Raw genomic sequence first — 23,646 nt, 5'->3', positions numbered from 1 at the left:
TCGTCCAAATGAACAAAAGAGATCGCGCGAAAAAGTAAAATAAAACAACTAACTTGGCCCATTTTGACAAAAAGTGAAAATTATTTAATTTCATACTTTATTTAACTTGATTGTTTATGCAGCAGGACCTCATTGAGTTAAATTTGTAAAACAAAAAGGTTAAACGAAGTAAAGAAAAATATAAAGTAATATGAAATTAGAAATAAGATCCTAACGGGGAAAAGAAGTTTAAACCGAATGTGATGAAACGTGTAAGTAATAATTTTTATAAGGTTTAATGAATTTAAAATATTGATAAAATCTGGTTCTTTCTAAATTATGACACGAATAAAGAATAAAACAAAATACATATATGTATTTACGATTCATTATCATCTTCATTTCCTTTCCGCACCTAATGGTGCATAGGACACTGCATCGGTACACCAATTGCAGCAACCTTGATCATTTTTGTTACATGATGCCAGTGCGGGGACTATGAAATATTCTAGTGTAAAAACACATTTCAAATAAATATTTAATTTCAACCATGTCGGGAACCAAACCCGAGACCTCTTGTATGGTAGGCAAACGCGGTGACCACTACTCCACGAGACCGGTATTTACGATTACACAATAAAAATACTGTTTTATTGTAATTTTCAAAAATGGATGAACTTATAGTCACTTCAAAAATACTTCTTCGATTTGGTTAAAATTTGATCGGTTAAATCGCAACCCGCTGAGCTTCACACCACGCGGTCGATATTTCATTGCTGAGTAAAACTGACACATATTTGCGATTACCAATTATCGTTAATTGAGTCGGTACATATTTTTCGTTCAAACTTATTTATGCTTCAGTATTTGCCTTTTTGGTATAACCGTTATAAACACTTTAAAAAGACACATATACGAGTATGCTAACTGGTAGTAAATAGTAAATACAGTAAATGTCTGTGAATTGTTTAAAGGAATGTTAAATATTCGACGGAGAAACAAATGTGATTTTATAATTATCAGAAGTCTATTGACTATCCGCGAGTGTTTGCCGTTTACAGTGTAATATATTCAGAAATTTATACTCGTCACTACAAATACTGACGAAATCCTTTTCGTTTTCTTATAAAACACATTATTATTGTTTCGACCAGAACAGAGCATAATATGCTTGTGAAAGAACAAATAAACCGTGAATGTAATATGCCAGAAAATGCGCATTAATCTTTGAATACGTTTGTGGTATCCACAGTCCACAGGTACAGTGCAATGTGTGTCCAGATGTACCCATACACCTGAAAGTGAAGCGTTTCATTAAAGTACGTGATACGTTCCGTTCCCGCGGCCTGCCCGGCCAAAGCTTTTAAGTGGCCGCAGTTTGTATGTCCGTACTTAATAATGTAAATAAGCCTCGGGGTTGAGTAAATATGAAATGCCGACAATTGTTTGCTCGATCCTGGCGACAATGTGATTTTGCTTTTAAGATATGCCATCTGTTTGCGATACAAATATTCGATCTGATCTCTGTTAAATTATTTCCTCGAGGCGAACACGAGACGGATATAACGTTTCTACTGATTTGATCTTTTTATAATGCATAACACGAAAATATGTATCTCATCAAATAGCATTTTTGGTCTAAAAATAAAAAATAAAAAAAGTTTGGAGAAACCTTACCTTCGGGAATGTAAACCGGCGACCGCGGGGGAAAGGTGGGCTGATTGTCGTTCACATCCACAACGTGAACTCTTAGCGTGGCCGTGCCTGTCAGCTGCGGGTCTCCTCCGTCTGTAGCGATGACGGTAAGCCTGTAGCTGTCACGGATCTCCCTGTCCAGGACGATGTTCGTCTTAACGGACCCCGAAAATGCAGGCTCGATGATGAAAGCGTTGTCGTGATTTCCGTCCACAATATGGTAAAGAACTCTAGCGTTAGCTCCCTCGTCCGCATCCTTGGCCGAGAGTTGCATCACAAAAGTTCCCTTGGAATTTCCTTCCCATACGTTTGCCGTATATTGCTGTTGGGTAAATCTAGGAGAGTTATCATTTCTGTCTAGGATCTGTAACCAGACTTCGCAGTACCCATAAAGAACGGGATTACTTTCGGCGCGCGCTACTATGATCAGACGACGCCTCGGACCGGGTGGCTGCTCGTGATCTAACCTCTCGGAATTCAATACTCGAATTATACCACTATCAGGATCTACATCGAAGGTGGAGTCCTCGTTTCCACTACCGAAACTGTAAATTATGCGCTGTCTTCTGCCGTCACTACGCACAGCGGATACCTGTATAATTTCCTTTCCCGCGGGCGCATTTTCCATCAAACTTACTGAGTACGATGTATTTTGAAAATGCAAACTAGCAGTTCCTTCCGGAACATCTCCGACTCGAATTTCAATTAACCCGGTAGCGTTTTGAGGTGGATTTCCTTTGTCTCTCGCTAATACTTCCAAGTGTATAAGTCTCCCATTTTCGCTAGCTAAGCTTTGAGTTGCAGTCAAAACTCCGGTATTGGGATTGATCCGAAATTTGGAGCCCGCCGGTTCATTAATAAGATTGTAAAGAATTTCGGCGTTAGTGCCATCATCAGCATCCGCGGCAGTTACTTTGAGTAAACTTTGTCCAGGTTGAGAGAGCGCAGCTACTTGTCCAGTAAAAGGGTATTTCGTGAAAACTGGCTTGTTGTCATTTACGTCGCCTATTGTTATTTGTATCGGTACAGTTTGCGATTTAGCGTCATATTTTCCACCATCTGTAGCCACAACAAGGAAATCGTATACATTTTGAATTTCGCGATCGAAAACCCTGAAAAATAAAATACTTTATTGGTAAGACGAACTTAAAATCACTTAAGTTAGTATATTGAAATCAATAACAATTACGAGTACAATGAACGCTCATTCAGGATTCATGAAAAAACGTATTATTAATTCATAAAATGAGCAATGACAAGCATAAAAACTTCACAATTCATATGTAAAGTACTTGACAGCGACAGTCGCAAGCGGTTTTATATATTTTCCTCTTATTACAATTGCTAATAAACTCTATTATTTATACCGCCTTATTTGTTTAAAGGTTTATCATGAGAACACCGAGTCGGTTGCTAACGTGGCAAGTGAGCACAATAACTTGGGACGTCACATTCTGCTGGTCTCGGGCAGAAATGGCAGAGGCATTGTTAAGATTTGAGTTACACCCCGACGTTCGGGTTTACATGGCGCATAAGACGATACCGCATATTTTGCATATTGTGTTCTCGTTCAAGTACTTTGTAAACGATGATCAGAAGCTTTGGGAACATTTTTAAATTTGTTTTTTGAATGATACATAAGCAATGCCAATGTCCTTTAGGACTGGAGATTCGAGACCAAATAATGTGCTGTCATTGAAAAGGTTATTTTTTGTAGTTTGGAAAATTACTTATCAAATTAACGGTTATTAAATATTAAAAAAATAAAATAAACCAAATTTAAAATAACAAAATTATTTTTTACTCTTTATATCATAAAATTTTTAATATTTTTTCGTTGCATGAAACTCAGAATGAACTTACCCAGCTGTAGTGATGACGCCTGTTCTATTATCAATTCTAAAAAGCCATTGACTTTCGTTGGCTAGAGAGTATAAAACACGAGCATTGACTCCTAGATCAGGATCTGTGGCGCGGGCACGTAGGACACTAGTATCTGGTGGCGCATCCTCGGGCACAGTAGCAGTATATGCGGGGGACTCGAATCTGGGGGCATTGTCATTCATGTCTTCGACTGTAACGGTTAGATTGCAAGAGCCGTGCCGCGGAGGAGAGCCTCCATCCTGGGCTGTCAGAAGTAGCCAGTGCCTGGATCGAGTTTCGCGATCCAGAGGTCGAGCAGATAAAGCTCCCGTTCTTGAATCTATGCTGAAGATGTTTCCGTGGTTTCCACCTGCAAAAAAGAAAACAATATTAGATAAAGAAAGGGAATTTACAAATTAATAATTTAGGCTCCATTTAATAAGTTTCTCGTTACGAATAATTCGGATATATAATAACCTGTTATAGAGTACGTAATTTCTCCATTGGCTCCATCATCCGGATCACTAGCCACGACAGTGTGAATAACTGCGTATTCGTTGTTCTCCGGCACAGCTAGAGGACGGCATGCAGCTGCTCCAAAACGCGGTGCATGGTCGTTGGAGTCCACGATAGAAACGCTAACCAACGCGGTATCGTGCCTTTCTGCAGCACCTACTCCATCAGCATACACGGGCACTAAATAAGATTTGCGTGTCTCACGGTCTAGTGGAGCACGCAGACGAAGGGAACCTCGGGAATCAACAGTGAAGCGATCATCTGCTACACCTTCGGGGATTGAGTACGTAAGATTATCACCTGCAAGAAAAGAAACGCATTATAATAAATAAATAGTTAATTATGATTGCTAATATAGTAAATTATATTTTTTTAAATACTTACCAATACTGTTCATTGACGACTTTGCCGCTACTTTCACTACAAAACTTCCTACGGGTAGGTCTTCGCTGACGTTGACCTTATACATGGATTCAAGGAATCGTGGAGGGTTATCAGAAGATCCTTGCACAACTAGTTGTAAAACCATGTAGTTTTGTCGTGTCACTGGAGCTCCGTGGTCACTGGCTGTTATGTTAAGTGTAAACATTCCGTTCGCGCCACTATTAAATGACATTAATGGTCGCGCAAGAGTTATGACTCCTGACTCATAACCGATAATGAATCTTCCGTTATCATTTCCGCTCGAAATAACGTACGATACTCGCCCGTTATCTCCAGAATCGGCATCAACCGCTACTACTCTGGATAAAGCATTTCCCACTGTTGATGAATCGCTCACTTTAATGGTTTTGATGGTAGGGGCAATGAAAACTGGTGAGTTATCATTAGCGTCTGATATTATAATTCTCACTGTCGCTGCTGTACTCAATCTTTCTGACGTGTTCGTGGCTTGATCTGTAGCTCTGACAATCAACAAGTATTCTGTTAAGTTTTCATAATCCAAGTTTTCTAATAGTGTAAGAATTCCCCTCAGTGGATCTACAGCAAATACTGGTTTTGAATCTGGTGATTGTTTAGCGAGGCTATAGTGAATTTCTCCATTTAAACCTGAATCAGCATCTGTTGCGGTAAAATTAAATATCGTTGAACCGATTTTGGTATCTTCGGATATTTGAATAGTAATCGGATCAATTGGCCATTTTGGTGGATTATCGTTGACGTCAACAATATCAACTTTGATAGTAACAGCACTGCTTTGAGGGTTATTTGTTGCTGAAGTATCCAGAGCTCTGACTTCTAACCGGTATTCTCCTTGGTTTTCTCTGTCAAGTTGACGAGCTACGACTAGCGATCCTGTACTTCTGTCAATATCAAAAGCTCCAGTTGCATGTTCTCCTCCGAGAGAAATAAGAGTGTACGTGACGTGTCTACTCATGCTACCCGAAATTAAATTCTCCTGATCAGTTTGTTCAGTGCATGCTATAGATCCAACAACATGGCCAACCTTGACATCTTCACGAATCTATAAAAAGGAAACAAATTATATATGTAACGAAATAATTTTTATCTGACATATATTACAAAAACTTTATAACTAATACAAACAAATGATATTTCGTAAAACTTAAGTTGATTCTTACCGAAAACACTAGACTAGAGCTGGTAAATGTTGGTCTGTTATCATTGAGATCGAGAACTTCAACCCTCAATAGTCGAACTGTTTGCTTGGGAGGTTTACCGGCATCTGTGGCAGCCACTGCAAGGCGGTAAATCGCACGTTCTTCATGGTCCAGTACTAGAAATACGAAGATAAATAAATATGATGATAACTATAAATTTAAAAAAAAAACAATCAACGTAAAATTTTTAGTTCTGTTGTTTAAAAAAAATATTAATAACTTACCAATTCTCGTTCTTATGACGCCTGTTGTTGGATCGATCGTAAATACTCCGTATCCATCCAGGTCCCTTCCTTTGAGAACAGAATAAGTGACGGAAGCATTTTGTCCATTGTCTCTATCGACAGCTCTAACTCTTGCAACTTCTGTTCCTGGTGGTTGTTCCTCACGAGCACTGACCACGTCTTCTCGAGGATCGAGAACTTCCGGAGCATTGTCGTTAACATCAGTAATCAAGACACGCACGGACACGCGAGATGCGCGTGCTGGAGTACCCAAATCTCTGGCTTCAGCAACGAGTTCATAAATTGCACGGGCTTCACGATCCAGAGGCTCTTTGGTAATTATCTCTCCTGTGAAAAAACAACTTCTCATTAATTTACGATCATAGAAATAAGTCAAATCTTTCCCAATTATTAAGTTTCGTTAAGTTTCTTACATAAAAATATAATATTACCATGGCAATTGAAAAGTATAGTTTTATGTTTAGGAATATGGGAATCGATGTAGGAAGTGAGTTGTACAAGTAAAACCTAAAGAGCCTCGTCACTCAGCGTGACATTAATCATTGTGGATCGAAAAACGAATGGCTATGTCTAATTTTATTTTAATAAAACGTTTTACTTAAAATCACAAAGCCATTATTTTTTTATCAAATAAATTGATAATCGTATTCACGAATAGTTGGATGAAATAAACCATTAAACAAAGGTACTTGTAAAACAGCTGAAATTATCATTCATAAAAGTAATCATATCCGACAAAATAACTATGATTATCTGGAAGTAAAATCAGACTACCTGAGCCCCATTTCGGATAACACTTATACCGACACACATGAAGCGTCACACACACAAGTAACCAGTACTAATTCTTGTCTCGTAATGTAATGTAGGCAACATGTCCGTTCATCTCAGGCTGTAGTAATTCGCCCGGTGATTACCCCAGGTTGCCCGCTGCAGTGTTCCCAGCTCAGAGGAAATTGGATCTACGTGACACACTACAGAATAACGTCGTTTAATCATAAGTTTCATAATTAAACACGATACTGAAGATCCGAGGATCAAAAATTGTTAACGAAAAACAATATTGCGATCTCATTTTTTTCTCCAAAAATGGCGCTTTTATTTGGAGGGAATAAGAACACACCTAAATTTCATATCGTAAAATCTTTTTGCGTAATAAGAGTGAAACGGATATAAAAAGACTTTTGTTCCGAATTCCCCATTACTGAATACACGGTACTCACCCAAAGCGGGATATTGTCGTTGACCGTGTTATATTAATGTAACATTTTGATTAGAGACGTAAATTCAATTTTCGACTTTTGTATAAAAACATATTTAGAAGCTGCACAAATATACAAGTACCTGTATGACGAAAGGAAACAATGCTGCAAATTTTGATGTTAACATTTGAAGGTAATCAATTTAACATTCTGTATTGTTTCGAATAGAGTTCATTTATAAAAATAGGGAACTCAATTAAAAACGTTTTAATGTTCATTTAACGATTTTTTTAACCGCAAAACATTAAAAAATATATATTTATGTTATAAAATATTATTTTTATGGTAATTAATAGCGCTGGAAAGGAGAAATGCCCGCTCGCTCCTTCGCCAAACGCTTTCAAAGATCGCGACCTTTGCATCATGTTTCCCTTGAGTTTGAATAAAGTGGTGCCCCATCAAAGTACTACCGCAAGCAGTCTATAGATAAGCTTGTCGATAATATAACATGATTAATTGTGACCTTAAACCTACAGTCCAACAGTGAAGGAAAAATGCCTCGTCTCAAATCTCACGAGACTAACTTGAGGAATTAATTACGATACTCCCTTAGTTATAATCACTCAATGTCAGGGTAATAATTTGACCAAAAACGTGTCGCTGTATAATAGTGTATAACCGGGCCAGTGAATGTTATTTAATATAACCAGGGTAGAGTAATAATAAAAGAAACGAATTTTAACGAAACCCAATATCAAAATACATGTTCTAAAACATGAAACGAAATATCACGATGATGTAATTGTAGATTTTCGAGCAGCTATTATAATTTATGACTCTTATTATCTGTAACGACTATCGTATCTAATGTATGATTAAAAGTTATGGCACTCATATAATCTATCTTTGCCCTTTTTATTACTCGAAACAGAATTGCAGCTATCGATAAATAATGCGTAAAACAACGGTAACATTATTGATGTCAATCCAAATATAAAAACGGAAATACATAATAGTTGTAAGTTTTAAGTGGACAGAACGTTTAAGATTGTAATTATGTACATAAAACAGTTATTCATCAAAATGAAGAACTCACCGTGATCTAACCGATTATTTTTAATCAAAATAGTAAATGTGTTCCCGATTGATTCAAACGCAGAGAACTATATTTTTCAAGAGCTAAAATAAAATACAAAGGCCTTAATTGCTACAGTATTTAAAATATACATACATTATTGTATAAACGAACCAAAATTATCGAGGAAAATAGAAGAATACGATGTCGTAGGCGTGCATACATGAGCAAAACTTACAAGTTTACTAATGGGAAAACTTCGATTATGGGAATGTGTAGTCAAATGGTAGGAATCCATTGAGGTTCGTGCGGAATGTATTAGCCTATTCAGTGTCAGATGTTTGCGCAGGCGCAGGCTGTGGATGTAGATGGCGTGTAGTGTTTGTCCCGAGCAAACAGACGGGTCAGCACCGTCCATAATAACACCATTTGCGTTTTAAGGGACTAGCACAAAGGCGAGCCGGCGGAACAAGACGGATTATCTGTCACCAGCCAGCGGGTTTAACGGCCGCGTTTAATTAACTCGGCTTTACTTATTGGTGATCTGTGCGCCCGTGGTCTGTTTTATTGTAAACGGGGGTGAGCGATACGTCACATCCTACAAACTACCGAGACTCGAAAGTCTGGCCTAACCAAAGATATTCAACTGCGATCCTGAATTATTTCATGAGAGAAACAGTTTTACTGCAACCTGAATGCTAATTTACTTCGACTATCCGAGTTCTCGTTTCTTTTAATACTTTATAATTTACAATGCAACTTGCCTTGTTCGTCCTGACGTATAATTCCTGTTCATTTTATTAGTGTATTTTTAATAAAGAAGCAAGCTAGAGTCTAAATGACGCTTGCAAATTACTGGCGCCATAAAAGAAAAACAAACACTGTTGTTAGGAATCCTACGTCTACTGAACATAATTACGTAAGATTTTTAAAAGAAGGATCGCGAAATAAGTAAAGGAGTAACTCATGCAGATAATGAAGCGCGCTTTCGATGTTTGCCTTGGATAAAGTATTTATGAACATTCCCAATACAATGTTTGTTTTATTATCTGTGTGGTTTGCTTATTTCAAATAGGGTATGGTAAATGGTAGGGTTATTAAATGTTTAAAGTTTAAAGGTTTCTGCACTTCCAAGGACATGCAGCATCCTTACAATTACACAACATACTGAATACGGAATGGGCCGTATTGTGGTAGTTATTGTATTTCTGTAAATTGCTTTAACAGCTTAGCATTATTTACAGTCTATTTTTTCCATGATGCACTGACTGAGGCTTCAAATTGTTTGAAAGAAGTTTAAAATAAAATTTGCGAGCGAGTTTTGTATTTTGTATTACATAAAAGAAACAATGGAATTTCGTAATTAAAATTGACAAGACAAATCAACAGTTTGAAGAAATTAAATTTTGATAATTCAAAGAGAAGATCTTCACCAAACGGTGAGATAATTTATAAACCATTATAATGGAGATATTTCTCTAAAGTTATGTAAACCACAAGAATAGGAATAACACTCTATATGCTGCTATACCTGTTATTCTTTCTTTTTTCTCTGCTGCATTGACATGTTTTTATACTTTTAAACTACTTTTAATTAATTATATTGTATATGTATATGAATCAATATATTGCTGCTCTTACTATAATGTGTCATTAATTTTGAAGATGTTTTTTTTAATTGACTTATATTTATCGTCTTACATTTCATTTAAAGATTCTTCTCATCGTTTCTTTGAATCCCTTAAAATATGTATGTGTATATTTATGTTTTTCCTTTTTAAAAATGTTGTTACTATTTTATTTTATTTTTACATCTGAGCGTGTTTTTTATTATTTATTTTAATTCTTAACTTTTTATTACTTTTACAAATTTTCTTCATTTTTTATATTATTTCCATTTGTAAATACTAACTACAAACTACAAACGTTGTAATAACTTTTTTTTACTATAATTTTTAAATAACTCCATTTATGTTTTTATTTCCTTCTCTTTTTTGTACTTTCATTAATAACCTCACATACTTTATAATATGGAAACTTCACTGGTCCATTAGAGTTAAGTCTAACTGTGTAAAATATAAAACTATGTAACTGTACTGTATGTTTCCTAAATAAAAGAAAATAAATAAAAACACTCGAGCACCATGAATTTGTATAGGTATTTTACAACTAAAAGTAAATCTCATTTCAATCCTGTCTTTAAATAAATACCTGCCCTGCACCTATGTGTACTTTCAGTTGTCAATATTTATACCTAAACAAGCATTTTTATAGAAATTCAATAAGCGGGGAAGAAAAGGCAGTGAATAACATCTCGGGTATTTCTTTGTTTTCTGTGTTCTGTCTAGCACTGCGTGAGTTATCGTGACAAGCTGGTATGTCGGTATGGAAGCTGTACCGGCGAGTTCTTAGGTAAATACTGCAATTGTAGTTTGGATAGTGAATTTGCATATCGGCGGTGATAATTATACTTAAAGTCAACATCATGGTGTGTGGAGCGATCACGCGAATAGTTCACAGGATAGAATATATTATCAACATACCGGGGAACTTATTCGATCTGACGATCACGAAACACGAACATCGGCTATTAGAATATTATGATTACCAACGGATTATATGAAAACGTTTATGTATACTAAATGCACCGAATTAGATTATTAACTACGCCACCAACCTTGCTCATGCTTCTAGTGTAACATATTTAAACCAACAAGGAAAAATTACTAAGAGTGCTTCAGATATTATAATATTTCACTTTGATCCACTCATCAATCGATTGAAACGATGGAGAAATCATTTAACAAAAATAATCTTATTTCATTCATTAAAAATAACTTTTATTCCAGGTCAGTATTTGAGACTGTTGAGAGGCTTTCTAACTAAGGCTAGAGATTTAAGGTAAATCTTAAAGTTCTTTTATGATTGGTTTGAAGTTGATGGCAATTCATAATACCAAGAAGGTTTTCGTCTTGATTACTTGTAAATACTTATGAGCCAAAACCAAACCCTCACAGTTTTTGAGATAGGTAAATAAATAACGGTAGTTCTTCGATTAGATAGAGTAACACTACTGACCAGTAACAGGATCGATGTGGAAGCTCGTGTTGGCTGGAATAAGGTTGTATCGTATCGCTGCGTTGTCTCCGATATCATCATCACTTGCTTGCAACGCTCCAACTCTGGCACCTCTTGGCAAATTTTCCTCCACCGAGAACTCATAAGACTGGGCCCCGAATCGCGGGTCATTGTCATTGGCATCCAAAACTGATACTGTTAGTCTGGCTGTGGCAGCCGTCGGAGGAGCGCCGTGGTCTGCTGCTGCTAGGACGAGGGTGTAAGAAGAGACGCTTTCTCTGTCCAGGGGTCCCGTGAGGGTGATGCGACCAGTTTGGGGTTCTACGGCGAATGGGGCCTGAGCACCACCGACCAAGCGGTAAGTCAGGCGGGCGTTATTTCCAGTATCAAGATCCACTGCTGTCACTTGAACCACCTGAAAAAGATATTTAATTAACAATGGATATTTTGACATAAATTATGTTCTCTAAACCTAAATGGATCCATGCATTTCTTGTCTAACTTAGAACAATTACCGTATCTGATACACCTAATATGTTCATATTAAAATATTGAAACTGAAATTTATATGTAAGTTCCACAGTACATAAAACATGAATTTACATCCCTGTAGCTCAATCACAAATAACTATCGACGTGCTAAAAAGCGACGTGATAACAATTTCTCACCATGGTTGTTTATCGTATTCGCGATCACAATACAACATCCGTGAACACCTAATATTAAATGTCAAAATATTTACGTTTCGCGACGTATAATCCTGCTGCGCAATCACATATTTGAATTTCACCGGTGTAAATATTCCAAAACTGCAATTTTAATTTACTTGTTTATTATTTATCATGGTATTTATTACATTTAGCCAGCGGTCGACAAGCCAAATGTCTAGAAAAGCAGTTGCTATAGTAATTATAATTTAATTTTCACTTTTTTGTATCAGATACTCCTTACTATTTTGCAAATGCAAATGCAAACGTTTTTTTTTTTATGAGAACGCCGATTTTCGCCAATGAACTGTATTTATTTACGAGGAAAACAAAAAATAAACCGATACGAGCGTGTTCAGTGTGATCGCTCAAATGCTTAGCATGTTTTTAAGCACGTCGATAGTTATTTGTGATTGAGCTACTGGGCCCGTATTACAATGCGAAATTTTCTAAACATGTTTAATTACAGGTTGCCGACGGAGATATTTAAAATTGTACACAAATATACCCATTTTTGTACATAAATGTCGATTTTTCATTATACCGTCTCGATATGTACCGATAAAGATAGCGTTTGCCATCGTGGGATGGGAAGTTAACGTTTATCTTCAATTTCATCTACAAATTAAAATTAATTTTTCTGTATGAAAAGCAAAATACGCATTTTTTTCTTTAAACATTTTCAATTATAGGTTACGGATAAAGATACTTTAAATGTACTATAAATTATTTTCGTACGAAAATATCGATTTTTCTTTATAGACAGCTTGGTTACCACATACCGCACACCGCATCTAAGGACCTAAGTCTCCTTAGCGGTGCACACATACACGGAAAATTTTCTCGTTGTCAAACGAGAAAAGCTGCCCGAAGGAGCTCTCTGAAATCTGGTAGCCTTAGCATCTTTGTGCCGAAAGAAAGTAATCCAGAAGTACATAATATGTACTTTATTGGATTGAGAAGAGAGGGAAGTGAATTCTTCACTGACTGGGATTAAATTGATTGGACATGATTTCTTTATGGACAGTCGAAGATAACTCTGTTAACTTCTTATTGCTATCGGGGCCCTGATCAAGCAACCGAAACAGATTGAAGGTCAAAGTTTAGAAGACTGACAATTTTCACATATTTTTATTTATTGTTAAGAGCTACTTTACGAAAAATCAAAGAACACTCACAAATATTGATTGTGAAGACAGAATAGTCTAAATTTACAAAATTGTGCAGTTTGCACCTGCGCTGTGCAAGCAGGTTTCTTGCAAGGCATCGAACCCTCCCAATTACCTTCTAACTACTATTACGCAAAATCCTTCGTGGGCTAGGAAGAAACATAATTACGAAACGCTCGCGTGCGTTAGCTGTTAAAAATCGTACTTCGAATTTCTAGCATTCTTATTATTATTTCGTGCACCTATCATTAGTGGGCGACCGAAGTCTCGGTTTCGGCCAGTTTCGGTCAGTTTTGGCCAGTTTCGGCCAGTTTTGGCCAGTTTCGGTCAGTTTTGACCAATTCGAGTTTCAGCCGCGGTTTCGGTTTCGGCTCAGCCGAAATCTGCGTTCGGGATGTGTCGGACTTCGTTCGGCTGTACTCGTGCGCATCTTATGGCTCGGGACTCTAAATTCTCGTGAGTTCTTAGATCTTTCATTTTTATATCTTTGTAATTCCTTTATAGTTAAAGTATATAAATATTACATTAAAGAACTGTTACATATAAGTTGTATGTATAACATAGCCAATAAGTATCAGTAAGTGTGCCAATAATTAAAATATCGTATGTTAAAAACGCCTTTTTTCGTAGAACTTTTTCAGCGTACAATACCAAATTTAAAGACATAGACTACTCTGTCAGATTTAAAATTGACACTTAAAATCCATTTTGTAACTTCATAGACACTACAATAAAAAATATGTGCATCTTACTTCCCCTCCTTATCGTCTCTTCATGCACCCCTGTCCTAATTCCGCCCCATTCACAGTTCATTTTTAAAAACTATTAATATGTATGTAGAACTGTTGGTTTCCCAAATAAAATAAAATAACAACGAACCAAAAAGCGCTAAAAATAAAAAAAATATATTTCATTGTGGTTATTTTAATGAATTCATAAGGTTTCACAATAAAAACGCCTAACTTTGGGCGTTTCGAAGTGACTTTTGACTTACTTAAATAATTTTCGGATTCGGCCGAGACCAGAACAAAAGCCGAAATTCTTATTCGGTTTATGAAAATCTTGTTTCAGTCGGTCACTACCGCTCCATCCATAGATTGGATGGAACCAATGCTTCCATAAAAAAATACTTCCTAACAATTAATACGTAATTTATTTTTTATAAAAAAAACTAGCTATAGCTTAACTTAACATTTTAGTAACTACAGCAAATATGTTTTCATCAGTTTGTGAAACGTATCGATCTGAGATGGATTCGATGTGCATTCATTAATGACTTCTAAAAAATTGCGACACACCCACACACAATCTTTAACCTGCGCAGTTATTGGTAGCCATGAAACAGTCATTCAGTACTGAATTCACGAGTCCGCGCACGCGCAAATTGAGATCTTACGAGCTCTGTGGAAGCAGTTCTAACAAACCGATCCATGTTTATTGTTTTATATATATTGTGACTGTTTTATAACGAACTTAGCACTCAAGTCAGTTGACACGATGGTATTGTAATATAAAAACTATGAAATGTAACTATTTTATGCTGAAATTATACCATAAATTGTTTTTTAGTTTATTTCAAACCACTTAACTCGAATAACTGAATTGGTAGTAGGTATATATTTTACCTAGCACCCCACGCCCCAGGTACCTAAGTAGGTATTTTTTAGTTGTCCGCGTAGTATGAGCTGGCATGTATATTCCGAGTTCGATTCCCGACAAGGTCCGTAATTTTAATATTAGAGGGAGTTTTAAAAAAAAGTCTATTTGGAGATAGGGAGGAGGGATGTAAATACCTCTATTTATGTATCTTCATTCTTTCTCATTAAACTGTTTAAAGCTAGATAATCAAAAATAATTTAGTCGAATTCCGCAATGTGCACGTAACAATATTCGCAACATTCAATAGTTCCTGGATTAGGATTAACAGCGTAAGAGTGATCATCTTGCCTCCATTCACCTTTAGACGTAGATAAGGAAAACATTGATGAGATTCGCTGTTCCCAGTATGCTAATGCAATGATCTATGTGCCATTGAGTTCAAATAATGGAATACTGATGATAAAAGTACATGATAAACATGCACCAATGTGTCAATAAGTCGGTTCAGTTGTACGGCATTAACTGCATTTATTGCATTTATAAAAAGGGTAAGTTAAGAGTAGATATTCTGTAGGCAGCGTGTTGTTACATTTCACATAGTCCTACTAATGACCTGCTTTCTTGCCAGTACGGGAGAAAGTGCGAAGTTTGTTGCACGAGGTTATTCTGCTGACCTGCAACACGCCTTGTGGCACGCCAGCACGCCAGCACGCTATGCGCGGTGCATGTGGCACCCATTGAATAAAAACCGTATACATAAGGAAAAGACCCGACGTCATTCGACTAAGAATACTCATTTGGTTTTATGTGCCGTAAATTATGCATCGCAAGCATTTTATAGGCAGTAAAGATATAACGAGAATAGGCAATTTTATTGGGTAAGGTTTAGAATTGGAGCTACTGTCACTGTTTATATTCTCAGCCTTTCTGGTTTCAATCCTCCAAGATCGGTTTGCAGTAAAGCTAGCTCTGCATTTCCTCTGCAACTCCGTGTTTTCATGTGCGGCCCTCTTCAGGTCTTCATGTAAACTGCACCTCATATCTTCGCATAAACCCTCGGCGAGGGCGTCCCTTGTAGTCTGTTTCCTGATAAATAATTTCTGCCCTCTATTACCTTATGTAAGAGATGTTAATGACGCACTTTGTGTTCAATCCATCCAGCCCGTCTTTCGTAGATGGTTTTAAGTAGGTGTTTTCCTTCTTCGACTCTACTAAGGACCACGTCATTCATGATGTGGTCTCTCTAGGAAATTTCCAGAATTCGTCTGTAAGACCGCATCTCGTCTATAGTCTCTTTTTGTCTTTTTTGGATGGACACGAAATCTCGTAGTCGTACACGAAGACACTATACATAGCATACGTATTGACAAAGAGCATGCGTTTAATTAAATACAACTAATTTCCTTTTTCAACTATTTTCACAACATTATTCAGATAAAATGTCTAGCAATATGAAGATTAAAACAATAAAAAACAGTTCGGTAGTCAGATGACAGAAGGGACCATCGGTATTTTCAAAAATGTTGAAGAGAGCAGAAATCAGACCTTGATTCAATATAAGAACAAAAATGTTTTTGTTTTGTCCAGTTTTAGATAATTTACAACCCTTTTAAATATTGGTGTCATTTTCTTTCTATGTGTACTTATTGAAATATTTACTAAAACTGTAGAAAACTATAAAAAAAAAACGAAAAAAATTACATATGGTCCCTTCTGCCACCTGACTACCGAGTCGATGGGTCAACTGGGAACGTTGGGAAAATGCATAGATTTAATAATACGTTTGATAAGATGTAAATTTGTTGCAACAGAGAGGGAAAACATTTTTGAGATGGCAAAATGGAAGTCTAGTTGATAAGGTAATTAGTCGTATTAATAAACGTAAATACACATGTTCAAAATAATAATAATATTACGAAGAAAAGGGCCTTTCGTTTACTTTATATTATCCTTTTATATCGTTGGGAAACTTAGGGTATTTTTTTTTTCTTGATGGATTTTTCAGTCAGTTCCTCGGTTGTATGTTTTATTCAATGTTCGCACCCTACACGGCCTAGTATTGTAGGTGGCAGCAGAGATGCACGAGAGAGATGCTTCCTCAACACAGCGCTGACACTTCGTGAGCTGTACTACTAATTTGAAATGCCCGTCGATGTTTCCTCAATAAGTCAGGCTAGGAACTTTCTGTCCCTTGAGAATGTTCGAGACTAAATTATGCATTTTACTTGCTCGATGTGTTTCACTGGAAATATGTATGTATGTACATGCGACCATGTATAATTATTTATGTTAAAGACATTGTGAGGTCAAAACGTTTGACTTCTACAGCGTAGCACGAACGACGAAATGAAGTTAAATTCAACTTTCAACTTACGTAACACTGACCTAATCTTACATACACACATCAGTTTCTAAATATTTATTATTGCCGGGTGAACTTTCATCATTATCTCGCTATTATGTACAAAACAAAGGCTCAATAAATACATCGACTCATAAACAAAGGGTGCTTTAAAAAAAGGAATGAACTATCTTTATATAATATTTATTAAAGATTATTCTATATGTGTGATGTCACTAAACTCCTTAACGGCTCAACCGATTTATGCGGTTTTTTGTATAATAATGAGCTTTGCGCTGCGCATGTTTGTAGATCTTGAAACCTTTAATCTAACATGTAAAAAAAAACTAGGAGCATAAATGTTTAATTCACCGACCTACCAGGGTTGCATTCGACGAGAATGCATATACCAAAAAATTGGAAAGATGTTTTATTTCTTGCATCTAAAAAAAAGTTTGTATTTGAACGTTTACAAGCAGCATTCGTTTTATGCGAATCTCAATCAGATTCTTACCTTGAATTCCTTATAATTTCCACCTATTTATTTCTTATCACTGGATTTTTGGTAATACTAAAATAATATTAACTGACATTCAATACATTTTTGAAAAGCGCATTCCTAAATAAAGTGTGCCCCTGTTGTTAATGGCACTCTAACGTGATATTTATAAATAGACATAACATATTTATTAACTGTCAAAATTAAAAATTAAAGATATTTTTTGATGAATAATTGTCGTTATTGCATAAGTGTTACGGTATAATTATATTGAGCACATTAATATGTTGTCAAAACTTGCGAATGTCGAAATCTTTCTAGTAGTTTTTCTCAGCTCGACGCATTTAGACATGTGTCACTCTAGGTGACGGGGTGCGAAATATTTATTTATTCACGGTTCTATGAACCTTTTGCATAATTAAAATAAAACAAGTGAAAAAAAAATTCAACAAAAAAAGCATAATATCAATTTTAAAAAAAACATCGAAAAAAGTATACAATGGTAACAGTATTTAAAGAATTTAAAAAAAATGATTCATTAAATTAATTAAACAAACATAAATATTTACCTATATAGAAGAAAGGTAAATCAAAGAAAATAGCAGTTTTAAAAAAGAAGAATAAATTACTTTTTTTTTTTTTAAAGTGCTTTAAAAGGAAAAGTTAAAAAGTTTACATTATGGTATATAAATATTAATACTAAACATAAATAAATTAAAAAAATAATTACAAAACACCAGAGTAAAGAGTTAAAACAAAAGTAAATAACTAATCAGCTGCTTATATGCTGATTTTGTACGGGAGGTTCTTACCAGGGTATCGATTGGAGCAGATTCCAGAACGTTCACAGAGTACTCAGGTCTTTCGAATACGGGAGGATTGTCATTCACGTCCTGGACATCAATCAGCAGGGTCAGGTTCGCTGACAGCGGCGGAGTTCCTCCATCATAGGCCACAACGGTCAGTGCATGGCGTTGGGAAGCTTCGTAGTCGAGGTGTCTAGAATAAGAAATTATATTTATCGGTCAAAAAAACAAAAACTATAATTATAAAAGTTGCATTTAAAAAACCGTATATTTTTCCCGCTGTATAATTATTTATTAATTATTTCGGTATTCGAACCGTCAGCAGGGTTGCAGTGAGTCACATCTTGCTGGAGGGTGTGATTCTATAAAATGCTGCGAACGCCCAGTTGCATTCCACCGGCAACACTACTGACTAGTCCAACTCGTTAGCGTCCACGTCGTGAACCCTGGGCAATGGGATCACACTCATAACAGTGCGATCATAGCAGATAACGAGAAGATAAAAGGCGAGTTTCTGGCGCCTTCAAACCAGAACCAACCAGCTAAAGGAAAGTAACCCCGACAGAAAAATCTACCAGAGAAGGAACGGGAAACCCCTCATCTTTTCCCGGGAATCACTATGACGAGTACATCTAACAAGCAGTTGTCCTGGCCTCGGAGTAGCGCAGGACCGAGATGCTTTCGCTGTAGTCGTCGCCAACTTCTGGGGGACCTGATAAGGCACCGCAAGAAGAAGATTTTTTTTTTTAAATTGGGCTTTAGATATAAAATCGTTATTTGAAGAGAACTGTTTCCTTTGAATCCATAAAGACAACATAAGTAGTAGAGTTTCTACGTCACAAAACGTAAGTACGCTGCCTAAAACCACTGGTAACACCCAAAATTAAAAACAACTACAGCACAACGTCATTATACTTACAGAGGAAAATTTTTATTTAATGAAATGAACGAAGGAAATAAAACGTGCAGTTAAGAATAATACAACATATTTAAGAAAGAAGGGAAAAGTTATATTCATAATCATTTTTTGTGTTGCACTGATTGAAAAAACCGTTTATTTATTTTTTTGTAATTTAGATGTTTTACTAAAAATATTAAAAATTAAAAATAAAATAAACAAATTATTATAAGACGTCACTCCCCATTATGGACACAAGAATTGTTTTTTCTTTTACGTAATGGGAAACGTTAATGTAAATTGATGTATTAAATTTATATGAACATTGTATTTAATTAATATTGTATACTTAAAAAACCATCTTAATTTAAATGGTTTATTTGTAACATGATTTCTGAAAAAACTGTTGATAGAAATCTGGTAATTAATCATATTTTATAACCATTTAGTTTTATTTAATTGCTATACATCTCTTTATAAATTTCACACACAAAAATATTTGCCTATAGCTAGAGAATATTATAATATGTACGTAAAAATGTAAAATCTAGCGTTAAAATCAGGTAACTTTTTTTTTTAATAAATAGTAATCTTGGCTGTTAATAATAAAATACGATTTTCACAGGAATACATATTTTCTATTGTTAAACAGAGTAGAGAATACTAAAACATTTTTTTATTAATGTGCAAAATGACAAAATATTAATTTTTTATTTTTATTTATTTACTTAAGTTAGTTAATATTACATTGTATATTAACTAATATATTTACAATTATAACAAATACTTATTAAATATTTCTTACATAACTACATTATTACAATAAACATAACAATTTTTTTAAAAATCCGTAAGTTTTCTTTCATTCTTCATACTTTCAGGCATCTCATCATACAGTTTTAACCCTTTATACATTAAGCTATTTTGTGATTTTGTTTTTTTCTTAAGTGGTAGTCTTATCCTATTTCTATTTCTTGTCCTATATTTATGTACATTTCTATTTAATATAATTTCACTTATAAAATACTTTGGCATGAGATTATTAAACACTTTATATATAAATACAAATACATTATACAATAGTCTTTTCTTTATTCCTATCCAGTTCAATTGTTTTCTCATTTTTTCAACACTATTATATTTGCTTTTTTCCAGTATAATTCTCATTGCTCTATTTTGTAGTATTTCAAACTTGTTTATGTCTCCCTCGTTAGCTAAATATAATATAGTAGAGCAATAGTTCCAATGAGGGGCAATTATTGTTTTGTATATAAGTTCTGCACTCTTTTTGTTTATTTTTTTTCGAATTCTTCCTAGGAAGAAAATCTTTTTTGAAATTTTCTTATGTATATATTCAAAGTGTGATGTTAAATTTAATCTGGAGTCAAGAATAATTCCTAAGTATTTCATTTCATCAACCCTTTCAATAATTTTACCATCAATATTTACATTCATTGTTAATAGGCGGAGAAAATAATTTTAATACGTCCAGCGTAAATTTTTTCATAATTTATTTAAATAATCGATTTCATTGAAAGCAAATGATTATTCAATTATCAAGAAAACTCGTAAGTTTATTCAAAAGAAAAACTTTGGTATGCAAACACGCTGTCCACGCAAATTTTCAGAGTAGTATTAATATAGCCTTTTATATTTCAGTAAAGCTCCAACATTTTAGATACTAAATCATATTAATTCGTTCTACATAATTTCATCTTTAAAATTCAGTGCAAACGTTGATCAAAATTATTTTTCACAGCACTTTAACGTAAAAATAGAAAATGATTCCGGTAATTAAACCTTAATAAATTAATTAATATGATGTAACGCTAATTGCTCTGAACGATTGTGATTAAATTTATTACGCTAGAGATATGACTAATTTATCATAACAGGTCATGTGAACGACCTTCCCATATAGGGGTACAGAAATATTTCTGGAGTTTTTCGATCCCCTTATGGCATTGTTTGAATTTGCCGCTGGAGTAACGGCCGACAGTTTTACTGTCCCGTGGTTGAAATACTATAACAGTTTTATTATTGTCCACCACAAAGTAGCCATCTTGCAATCTATGTATTTTCATTTTTTACTGCGGTTTGATAACGCTTTTGAATCACAAGGTCAAAATAAAATTATAGATTCAGTACACTTATGAACAATAGAAATATCGAATCAATGGTTTTTTATTTAAACGAAAAAAGGGCTAAACATAGTTGATATTGATAAGAAATTGAAGATGAGACAATACAGTTATAAAAATTCAATCAACCATTATTAAAAACAAACCCGTTCCTTTTTTCAAAATTATTTTTTTAAATTTTATATATGATGATTTAAGTAGAATTTAAATCTACTACCATCACTGTCATTTTGAAAAAAATATATGGAGGGCCTTTGTCGGATATTGTCATTCTTCCTGATGACAATATTGCAAACACGAATGGTAGCAAATACTGTGTTAACTTGTTTAAAATAAACGTAGTTATGCAGAAAGCAGTCAGGTATATAAAAGTAAAACTGAGATATTTGCACCTTTGTGAAAAGAGTGAATAATCAAATCTACACAACAGTTTGAATATTTATCACTTTGACAAATGATAAATAATGCATACATTCGTTATTTTTTTAAAGAGTTAAAGAATTAAATTGTATATTTAACCATTTTTAATGATTTATAATGTCTGGCTGTCTGCATAACCTATGATGTTCATTTCGCAGAAAACAGCCAGCCCTAGTAAAACTCCTATTTATGTTTTGTCATTATCTATTGTACTTAAATAATTTATATTTATATTGGGTTACCTTATTGTAATGAATGATTTTATTAATTTGTTATGATGACTTAAAAAATAATTGTATTATGTGTTAAAGGAATTCTGATGATTTTTTAGAGTCTGGCTGACCACACAACCTAAAATATGAATTTTCCAGAAAACAGCCAGATCTAATACTGAATAATACCTCATTCAAACTTTGAATGTATGTGGTAACATTCTGCACAAAAAAAAATTTTTACAGATATTTTTAAATTAACGAATTTACTAAATTAAAATACGTATGTATCTATCCATTTTAATTTATTTAAAAGAACTAGACGTCTGGAGCCCTTAATCTTTCCATAAACATCTATACCGTAAGATTTTTCTAGTGCTGTAAGTGTTTCGTGCAAATTGAGAAATGCCGTTTTTGTGATCAGAAATATTTTCATTATTGTAGTTGTTTTGTGCGAAAGCGGTCTGGCTGTTCTTAGCAGAACATAGATTTGACATTACTGTCCCGATAACACCATTTCATTTTTTTCAAAATTGTGGTCTGGCTGCTTTCGGCATAACTACGTTCAAACTCAGATACGAAAGTATTAAGTTGACTTTAAACTATGCTTTACGTACATTGATTAAAAAATAAAATTGTAAAAATTTGATCGACTTTTTCCATTGTGCAAAAACTTCTGGTTTTGTAGAAAATAACTAGCAAAAACCGTGAGAAACAATATTTAAAAGGGTTCTCCATATTTCGAGGCCAGTAGTAGGTTTTTTAAATTTATTTTTAAAAAAACATTTGCGTTTTTATTATTTACCCAAATATTTCGATTTTCGGTCCATTTTCAACGAGTTGTAAATAACTCACTACTAGAAAATGAGAATCAAGTCCCCAACTTCTACCCCATAGAGTGGGGTTCGAACCTCGGACCTCTGATCCGTGAGTCCGCAACACTAGCCACGGGACCACAACCCGATTCAATTATAGTAAAGAGTTTTAAAATGACAATACCTAATTATTTCGCTCTATTAACTTCTTTGCTCTGATTTGCCAGGGCTCATTACAGCATTTCAAGTTTCCGCCGACGCGACGGTACATTTACTATATTTATCCATGTTTTCTTTATGGAAACAAGGAGCGTTCATCCGTGATTTGGTAATGGAGTTTCGGTTATATGTCCTTGGCGCATTTAGCATAAAAAAACTAAACAAATACTCTTTGCTTTCGGTACTGAGAAAAGGGGTAGTTATTAATTTATTAAATTGTAAAAGGAATTCAAAATATCAATAGTAATTTGAATTTATGTATTTTTGCACTTTTTTCTCACCTGGTCAATGTGATGTGTCCTAAAATGGGGTCGACAGCAAAGGGTCCTTGTGTGTTGGGTCCTGCGAGCTTGTACCTGACCAGCCCATTGGCCTCTCCATCTCTGTCCCTCGCATGAGCAGCATACAATGGAGTCCCAAGATCCAAGTTTTCTGCTACTGATATTCTAACGGTGGAAGACTCGAACTCGGGGGGGTTGTCGTTGACGTCCTCGACTCCGATATTGACCTAAACGGAAAATAGTTATCATTAATGTTTGAACCA

General features: G+C 34.9%; 1 protein-coding gene across 1 annotated transcript in view; it reads right to left on the bottom strand.

Annotated features, from left to right (window-relative positions):
• ds (dachsous cadherin-related 1) overlaps positions 1–23,646 on the bottom strand; it is a 452,538-nt gene that overhangs the window by 13,237 nt on the left and 415,655 nt on the right. Inside the window, exons 6-14 of the mRNA XM_088224360.1 lie at positions 23,384–23,610; positions 18,404–18,590; positions 11,276–11,690; positions 5,900–6,247; positions 5,637–5,791; positions 4,438–5,518; positions 4,015–4,353; positions 3,538–3,907; positions 1,657–2,786 (exon numbers count right to left, since the gene is read on the bottom strand). Of these exons, the coding sequence (XP_088080486.1) occupies positions 1,657–2,786; positions 3,538–3,907; positions 4,015–4,353; positions 4,438–5,518; positions 5,637–5,791; positions 5,900–6,247; positions 11,276–11,690; positions 18,404–18,590; positions 23,384–23,610 (4,252 nt within the window). The remainder of the gene's footprint in view (positions 1–1,656; positions 2,787–3,537; positions 3,908–4,014; positions 4,354–4,437; positions 5,519–5,636; positions 5,792–5,899; positions 6,248–11,275; positions 11,691–18,403; positions 18,591–23,383; positions 23,611–23,646) is intronic.

Source organism: Micrasema longulum, unplaced genomic scaffold (genome assembly GCF_059751315.1).
Source record: "Micrasema longulum isolate JH-2025_06_02 unplaced genomic scaffold, ASM5975131v1 h1tg000280l, whole genome shotgun sequence".
In the NCBI taxonomy this organism is placed as follows: Eukaryota; Metazoa; Arthropoda; class Insecta; order Trichoptera; family Brachycentridae; genus Micrasema; species Micrasema longulum.
Note: the sequence above shows the minus strand (reverse complement) of the source record. Positions and strands in the feature narration are given on the sequence as shown.